At 39.0% G+C, this 9,001-nt stretch overlaps 1 protein-coding gene across 3 annotated transcripts; it reads left to right on the top strand.

The window, feature by feature from the left end:
- The first annotated feature begins 906 nt into the window (after positions 1 to 906).
- Positions 907 to 7,032, top strand: LOC110046973 (uncharacterized). Of its 3 annotated transcripts, none has more exons than XM_089273839.1 (5): positions 907 to 1,004; positions 2,108 to 2,220; positions 3,683 to 3,799; positions 5,298 to 5,516; positions 6,006 to 7,032. In XM_089273839.1, the coding sequence occupies exons 3-5, from the start codon at positions 3,754 to 3,756 to the stop codon at positions 6,662 to 6,664; spliced, it is 924 nt and encodes a 307-aa protein (XP_089129965.1). In that variant the 5' UTR covers positions 907 to 1,004; positions 2,108 to 2,220; positions 3,683 to 3,753; the 3' UTR covers positions 6,665 to 7,032. The 3 variants fall into 3 exon arrangements, with proteins under 3 accessions (XP_089129965.1, XP_089129974.1, XP_020608343.2); XM_089273848.1 differs by lacking the exon at positions 907 to 1,004 and adding an exon at positions 1,736 to 2,000; XM_020752684.2 differs by lacking the exon at positions 907 to 1,004 and having other exon boundaries at positions 2,020 to 2,220.
- Positions 7,033 to 9,001: the final 1,969 nt, after the last annotated feature.

Below are 9,001 nucleotides of genomic sequence, written 5' to 3'. Positions count from 1 at the left end.
TTAAACTCAGTCCTGAAGGACCTCCGAAGGTCTGTAGGAAATCTCCGTAGGAAATAAAGATGGCGGCTGTATATTTAACCACAAAAACCATGTTTGTGCTATATTTGTTCCTGTGCTAACGACATTGTGCATGCTAGGTTTGAGCATTGTTAAAGGCATCGTGTGCTAAGAATTATGGGCAAATGTTCTAGTCGCTATGTTTTTTTCCCACGGACGATTGTAATCCGACAGTTCTTGTTAGCTAGATTAGCTAGTGGATATTTTTTTTGTAATGAAACCAGAAACGGTACTTTAGGGATCTTGCCAATCAAACCCTTGTCTTCAAAACCGCCTTTTGATCTTCCTTGTGCCAAGTTCACGTCGCCCGGGGGAGGGGCACTCCCTTATATGGGCTATACAGGTATGTGCGGCCATAAAGGGTATGTTTTTCTTGTAGCCGTTTTGGTATCGATTTTGGCCATTTTGGTCATAAATAGGGTATGTTTTTAGCACTCTAGTCTTGAATTGGCTATGTGTTTTAGAAAAAGCTACTTTTTCATCATTGTCAATAAGAACATCAACAAAATCTCTTCATAAATTCTGTCTAGAGCGACTTTTTGAGCCGCAACGGTCATAAATAGGTATCAATTTTTGGTCAGGTCATCAATAGGGAGGGAAAATCGCAAATTTTGGTGATAAATAGGTACGGGTTTTTGGGAAACGCGCCGCACACCCCACCCAATTTTTCTTGGACTACCCCTCGGGTGTGGCCGAACAGAAATTTATTTTGAATACCTCAGGAAATGGCTTTGTCCGTGACTAAACCAACAATATCGTTCAGCTTTACCAAGATCGAAGGCAACCGGAAACTAAGAAGTCAATTTCTTATGCAAATTTACATGAACAAAGGCCTGACGTTCCATATATGAATATTTATTTTTAATATTTACTTTCTCACACATGACTCAGTTGATGTTCTAGCTAGCGCGTACAAAGGCCGGTAGAGAAGTCATATCACTTGACAGGTAGGCGAGATAAATTTTAATTTATGCTTCCATTCTTTATGGTTCAGCCGGGTTTTTTGAGTGAAAGGCGAGGAATTCAGAAGTTCAGGCAACAATTGTCATGCACGCGGAATGTTTGGTGTTTCTATTTGGCTTATGGCTAAAGATTATTTCAATATTTGAGAAAACACTGATTGTTTTGAGTAGCACTTCTTATTACGAAAATGGGTGTTTGGTTTCAGAAAACCTTAGTTCCTCTCTAATAGGTTAACAGGTGCAATTTGTGGTTAGGAAAATCCAAATCTTCTCCATCTTTTGCCGTGATTTAGCGTGTATATTTTGATGTAGGGACGAGTGATAAAAATGCGTTCCAATGTAGTTAAAATAAGTATTTTAAAACACCAAAACTATCACTTTTGATGGTTTCCCCGCGATTTTCTAAGCTAAAATTGCGCACCGTCGACGAATAAATAATCCAAACTGAATATGTGAAATTTATATGAAAAGTCGATAAAATCAACACCGATGGAACACTGCTCATTGAGACCTGCGTTAAAATATAACTAGTATTACTTAAAAATTAAGGGTAAAAAATTCCGATTGAGAATGAAAACTCTTCTCTTTTTAATACGAGAATTTACCTGTAAGGAACGTGAATAATTTTTTTTAGTGTGTGTTACCTGTTGTTGACACTTTCCATTGACAATTTCCATTCTCAGAAGGAAACCAGCTTGCATGTTGCTTGAATAAGGTAAACAAAATATCTGAAAAGCGAAATACGTGACCAAATGAAATATTGCAAAATGGATTTTGTTGTAAGATATTAAATATTTAAAGCGAAAGTAGTCATGGCACTCGCAAGTTTTATTGCAGAGTGCATTTGGCCAAGACATCTTTTGTGGAATCTGAACTGAATCTTTGGGCGATGGAATGAAATTCTTAGCTTCGACGTTAAGTAAAATTAACGGCATATTTGATGCACATCTTTTGCAGTGCTTCCTAATCATTTATGACAATGTAAGCAGGAAGATTACAAAGCGCGCCAATGAAATAGACTTCATCATGTAGAAAACAAATTATCATTACTGAGGACACGATTTTCCTTTTTTATCGAATGATTGTAGGTGGAGATTGGAAAATGTACATAACGAAACCCAGGGAAAATTAAAAGTTTGAGTATAAGACCGAAAAAGTTGACAACCATCAACGGATCTTGGAAGAAAGGATTTTTAATTCGGTAAGTTAATTTGCATTTCTTTTTGTTTACAACGTTAACTGAACAGTAGAAGTTACCATTCTTTGCAACGTGTGATCTGAAATTCATACAGTCTGCCAGGCTAACTCGGTTGTTTTATGAAATATATAACGCCGCCGAGTAATCTTGCACTGAGCAAAGCCCGCCATTCACTGTACACACACTACATCGCGTGAGCTGCGAAAACGTGCGAAAATTGAAACCGCCGCGTGTGATCTCATCTCCATGCAAAACCACGCGAACTTCATCACGCATATCGCGGTAACGAAATGACGTTAACAACATAACGATCACATTCAGTCTGATGTCCTTCGTCTTTAAAAGAGTTGAGTTTGTCTCCCATGCTACGAAAACAAATTTGAACTTTCATTTAGTGCGTGTCGTTTTTCCCTAATCAATGAAGCGGTTAATCTTAAAACGTGCGTAGTAACAATTTGTTTTTCGTTTCAACGCTTTACTCTTGTATGGTGAACCAGTTTATGTTTCTTATATATTTGAATGAGCCAAAGTCATTTCAGAATGAATCGCTTGAAGCTTAAGACGCTACGTGTGACGTGCGGGTGTGGATTTAGTACCAGTCGACAGAAATCTTTCATCCGGAACACATTGCTATGCATGGCCGAGTTGTAATCATAATGTGTAACCAAACGTTTGGTAGCGAACTTACTTCTCAAAATCTGAGCTGAGTTTTGGTCCTTAACTGACACCACCAGCGCTGATCGTGTTAGCATAGGCAAGTCACTACAGGTGATATTTTCAAAGTACCAGTGATATTCGAAAACTTTATCGAAATTTCACAAGCCTTTAGGAGAATATAATTTGAAAGAATTTTCATTTATCACGAGCAACGTAAATTCTTAAAATTTTGCTTGAGCTTTCAATTCATACGATTTTTCATTTGGATATGACCGAGAAAATTACGAACGCGCGCGCCTTAATTTGCACTGCGGTGCAAATTAAAAATTAACGAGTCAAAATGAAGTATTTTTTTTAGTTATGTAATAAACTGAATAAACAAGAGTGACTCGGTGGGTTTTAATAGTTATCCGCTCTGCAGCACTTTAACTTCTGCGGGAGACAATCTGTATAAGATGATGGGAGAGGTGGCTGGGGAACATTGTCAACATAACTTGGAAGCTTGTCGCCTCAGGGCTGGGCTCAATAATTATGACTTTTTCTGTGTCTGTCTTATTCCCGCAGTCTATAATCTCCTTATACCTCAGACTTAACTAGAGCAGGAAGCAAGGGGGTTGGAGGTGGGGGAGGGATTTGGAGTAAACTTCATGAACAATACAAGTGTGGCCAGATTTCAGGTGTTCAAATTATATTGATCAAATGTCCATCTATGAAGTGACAATATTATGTTTCTTCAGTGAGGGTATAGATTGATAAACTTAAAATCACTCAGCATAGATCTGTTAATTTTAATCTCCAATCTCTTTAGAAGCCTCGTGTACTTGGACTCTCTCACTTAGAAGAAAGATTGTCAAACGCGTACATGGACTGGGATTCGAAATGAATGGAACAATGATGATGACGATGAACCCGACCAATGTTAGCGGTAAGCATTGACTGCGATCTCAAACAAAAACGCTGTATAAATAATGAAAGATCTTAAATACAAAGTCGGTAAATAAATATGAAAGATGAAATTTGAGTACGTCATGAGGGTGAACAAAGGAAAGAAATATCTGAGTCCCTGACGAGATTTCCGGCGAGTTTCTCTGTTGCTCGCCGGTTAGAGCGCCTCAATGACTGGTCGCTGGGAGGTCATGAGTTTGAATTTCGTCCAGGAACCAGAAAAAAAAAAAACCTCTTTCAGAAGAGCAAGGTCAGTGCATTTTCAGTATTCACTGAGCTAATTAATATGATCGCTGGAAATGCCTTGGAAAACTTGCCGCAATGATTCTCGTTGATAATATTAGCCTTAGATTTTCGTTATAGTTGTAAAATAAGAGACGTTTGGGAGTGAGAGAAAAAAAAAAAAAAACATTGAACGGTAAATATAACTCCGACGCCGCGGTGAAGGATCCTGGCTTTAAAGTGGTATAGCCTTCTATCGAGGGTTGATATTTGAAATGGGAACAACAAATCGCTTATTTAAAATGCTATCTTGTGATCTCAGTTACGTTTATTTTTTCGTTCGGCAAAAGCCTTTGAACTTTGATTTGTAATGGAGACATTTCTCCTGGCTTGTCAGAATCGGCAATATTTATCTGCAAAATTGCATTAATTATTATTCCATTAAAGCACCGTGTCATTTCGGAAACGAGACCCCGAAATATAAGAGAAATATGCTTTCGTTATAATTATTTTATTATTATTGTTGGACTGTGAAAATCCTCTGAATGTCCTTTTGGAGTTCTGTTATCTGTTTTGAACAGAGTTATTTAAAGCTCGAGTTTGCTGATTGGGTTACAAGATGATTTTACCAATATTTCTGGCTTCAGATTTCGAGCTCAACTTATTGCTGCCATACATTCAACTCTCTTCTTAATTTATTTTAATAACAGAATGACCTAATTCACTACGCAATATCTCACAGCAAACAGTTCTGATTGACTAAACAAAGCGGCCTAACGAGATATTTGGCACAAAATTTCGCCACTAAGAAGGTGGCACTTAGATAAATATTATGTTCTGATCGAGTATTTATGACTTCCATAATTGTCATTTGAACTTATTTACCAGAATTATTATTATTATTATTAGAATTATTATTATTATTATTATTTCAATGTATAATTATTTTCTTTTATTGTCACTTTTGCTTGTCAATTTATTAGTTTAGCTTGCCAACTTTAATCACGTTTATTTTTTTCAATCCTACGTTTTTTCCTTGTAAGTGCATGTATTGCAATATCTACAAATGTATGTAAAAATGTGTAAATAGTGCAAAATAATAAAAATCTAAAAATAATAAGCACAAACTCGCACCATCGCATTTTGAAACATAGCAAAGGCATCGTAACGATGTGAAAACGTTGTTTACTATTCTCGCAAATTTCCACGTTGAAGTGTTTTTCATAAGTCGTGCTTCTTGATCTTTATCTCAATAGATTCATCTGACCAAAAGGAAGAGTCCGTAGAGGTGGGTGTGATTGTCATGGGGCTCTGCTGCATCTGTTTAGTGGCATGCGCATTAGTTGTCCTCCAGCTCCGCTCAAACAACAGACGCATTTCCGGAAACCGACAAAGATCTGGACCAACAGGCAACGACTCGGCTGATCGATCACGTGATCCGTTAGACGTGGAGGCGCCACCCTCTTATGACGCAGGTATGCTGATAGTAACCTACCACATCTTTCTACTATTTTCCTCCCAGCCTAGAATAAATTGATTTTTCAAAATGGTTGAAATGTTCACTAAGTTTGAGAGATCAGTTGGGCCTAAAAACACGGATATTATTTTTCCATTTGACCTTAAAATGGCTTGTCTTGTCTTAAATTGTCTAACGTCCAGAGCTGCCCAAAACACTACAGTTAAAGTCTTCGTTTAATAGACCGTATTCGTATTCTCGGTATTGGACTGGAACTAGCTTCCAATGGAGGCTCAAGTGGGGGAATATCATTAAAAAGAGATTGATGTCATTTACATTTGAAAAGATTTCTCACGTTAGCCTCAGTTACAAGCTAGTTCCAGTCCATTACCGAGAATACGAAAATGGTTCATTGCAAGGAAAAGAAAAATTCTAATAATCTCGATTCAAAAATTCTGGAGCTTAATTATTTCCTAATTGTTTTGTTTTTTTTGGTGTTTATCATTAGTTATTCGCTCGCCTCACCTCTACCCACCATCTAGAAGGACGTCACTAACGTTAGATATCTCGGAAACAAGACGAAGCTCTGGTTCAAGTGCTTTTAGCTTGTCCGTTCACAGTCCTCGCCTCATACACCACCTTCGTGTGGTACCTAGAGGCTTATCTGAAGACAACCTGTCTCAGCACACAGACATTCAACTTTGGGGCTCTCAAGAAGAGGATAATGAGGAGCCTCCACCACCTTATCCAGGAAATAGTACATCGTGCGATGCGGGTACCACAGACTATATTATCAGTCCGAGACCCACGCGTCCAGATACTATAGCCCATGGTGAAAATAGGCCCCGCCCCTCAGGCGAAAGGGGCTCGGCAATAAGGTCGAATCAAGAGCATCATGAAATGGGGCCAAATAGGGCCCACGCGGTGAACGCATGGATTGACAGCGAAGAGGTACATCGAATTTCTCGCGGTGAAACCAATAGTGAACCTTGTCGGCCGAATATTTGTCAATCAACCAATCCTGAAGATAGGAACTTAGGTGTTAATGCGGGAGACCCGAATTGTTTGAGGACGTTTGTTTCTCATTCGTTACAAGACTCTAGGGGTGTGGTATCAACTACGCACACTGTCCCCTCTGTAAACGCTGAGCTTACGGAGGCTGTATAGTCATTACAATATTATTTTCTTAAGTTCTGATGCGAAGTTGCCATTGCATTTCCCAAAACACTTGAAAGAGTGGCCGACGAATTTTCCTCGACTTCAGTTGATCTGAAGTTAACACAGTAGCATTAATGAACAACTCCCTAGCCCTAAAAGACACTTATGTGGCGCATGCATTCTTACAAGAAAGGAATATTGTAATTATTCGATTTAGCGCCCTCTTTCGAAAAAGCATTTCCTTTCTTATAAGCGCTCCTTATTGAGTGTCGTTTTTTTAATAAGCAACCTCTTCCAACAAACACCCCTATAAAGAAAATGACATTGATGACATTGACATAGAATTAGACGAATAAATTATGAAATCTGCTTTCTAATCTGAGCGTAATATTGAACATTATGATTATCAGAGTACCCATGGTTACAGTTCTGTTAATTGGTTTTTATTACGGTAGTGTTCCACCCCAGGAGGAGGTGGGGGGGGGGGGGGGGATTCCCATATAAAAAGAATGGGGTTGCTCGTCGTATTCGTTAGGGGTTAAAAAAGCGGTTTTGGTACCTCTGAGCGTGAATAGCCTCAAAAGCTCCTTAGCGGGAACAACGATCACAAAACAGGATCTTGGTACCTCTTAGGGGTTCTTTTCAAAATTTCCAACCAGCACACCCGTCTGTTTTTATATGGGAGTCCCCCCCCCCCCCCCCGGGTATGATACTCAGATATACATGTCCAAAACGAAATAAGCGTCCCATCCCTTGAGCTACCCAAAGCAAATTAACTCCCCGGGAGGTAAATGGAATCATTAGGGTAAGCTCTATTGATAGGGTTTCAAAATGATTTATGCTCACCTATTTGCAAAAAGGGGTCTCTGCTCTGAAAAAAAGAATCACACACAGATAAAGAAAAAAAAAAAAAGAAAAAAGAAAAAAAGAAAAAAGAAAAAAACAGAGAAAAAAAATCATGCAAAACGATGCGCTAAAATGTTGGAAGACATCTGAAACTGGCAATGTAACGAAAAAACAACAACAACAAAACAAAAAGTCCTGCACAAATTAAAAAACAAATTCTTAGACAAATTGCACAAAGATCCATCCTGCCCTCGATACTTAAGTAGATTTTAAGACAGCATACCTCGAATAAGCCCTTCCCGACACGCCTGAAACATTTCTTATGGTCGAGGCGACTGATCGGGAATTACAAAATTTGTTTTAGAGTTTACGGTTACAATTAAGTATAAGTATTCTTGTTTTTGTTCAAACTCAAACAACGCTAATGCGTGGGCAATGTAATTGAGTGACATTGAAGGTTTGAGTGAAAAGGAAGGTTGAATGCACCAGGGTTTATTGATAAGTAATAAATTATTAATAAATTCTTTGGCAATCTTTGTTCTTGTGTACGACATTTTGCTTTTACAGTGCCTCTCTTCACAGGTGCAATGAGGTTAACTCTATTATACGGAAAGCACCAACCCGTGAGACAAGGCCAGAACACAACACCGGGAACTCCGTGTCCAGCTCTTTGCGATAGGTGTGAGCATGGGTTCTTTAACTTCCCCGGCTAACCATGTAACGCTGGCGATGCAGGAGACGGGGCCTACAATCTATAGTCCTTGTCCGGGAAGACTTGAACACTTAACCATTTGCAGATGTAATTGCAAAGGTAGTCAATTCTCCTCAGTTATTTTAAGACCCTGTGGTATCGGCTTTTAATAATGTTTGGTGAATTTTAAGGCTATTCATGCCTTATCCCGAACACAGGGAAGTTTATTTGCTTCATGGGAACACCATTTTATGCGCGAGAAACTTAGAAATCTATGACGGAGAAACTTATAAAAGTAACAACATTAGAGCAAAATCCTGCGCGTTGTGGCAGCTGAATATTAGCTATGTTGATTGAACTCCTTCAAGCTCGAAAAGCTTAGTGCTTAAAGTTTTTTTTCCTGTTCCCGGTACACTAGCTCTAGTACTAAACATGGATATTGATCAGGGCTCCAGATCACGTTCAACTTTTGAGAAACACTCCTTCAACCAGCGGTATGCCCAGCTAAATTTTGCGAGGGTTCTGGTTTTTCTTCACAAAAATCAAAAACAAGGAGAGAGGGTTACCCTAGCAAGCAGGTTACCTTAACAAGCGGGTTACCCTAGCACTTAAACATTTTTGCTAGTAAACCCGGGATATCTTTTGCCTTCCAGCTAGGGTTAACCCGCTTGGGGGTGGTTACCCTAGCAAGGGTATATCCCGGGCTTACAAGCAAAATTTCACAGGTAGGGTAACCCTACAACCCGGGACAACTTAATAAGCGGTTACACTCATCAAAGAGTCTGGAAACAATAGAAAGTTAACCCGGG

Source organism: Orbicella faveolata, unplaced genomic scaffold, assembly GCF_042242905.1.
Source record: "Orbicella faveolata isolate gen_17 unplaced genomic scaffold, um_ofav_v1 contig_1, whole genome shotgun sequence".
Taxonomy (NCBI): Eukaryota; Metazoa; Cnidaria; class Anthozoa; order Scleractinia; family Merulinidae; genus Orbicella; species Orbicella faveolata.
Note: the sequence above shows the minus strand (reverse complement) of the source record. Positions and strands in the feature narration are given on the sequence as shown.

Excerpts from the sequence above, each read along its gene's own strand:
- LOC110046973 (XM_089273839.1), top strand. The coding sequence starts at position 3,754 with ATGAATGGAACAATGATGATGACGATGAACCCGACCAATGTTAGCG. Across the intron at positions 3,800-5,297 it reads GAACCCGACCAATGTTAGCG|ATTCATCTGACCAAAAGGAA; the intron begins GTAAGCATTGAC and ends TTATCTCAATAG. Across the intron at positions 5,517-6,005 it reads GCCACCCTCTTATGACGCAG|TTATTCGCTCGCCTCACCTC; the intron begins GTATGCTGATAG and ends GTTTATCATTAG.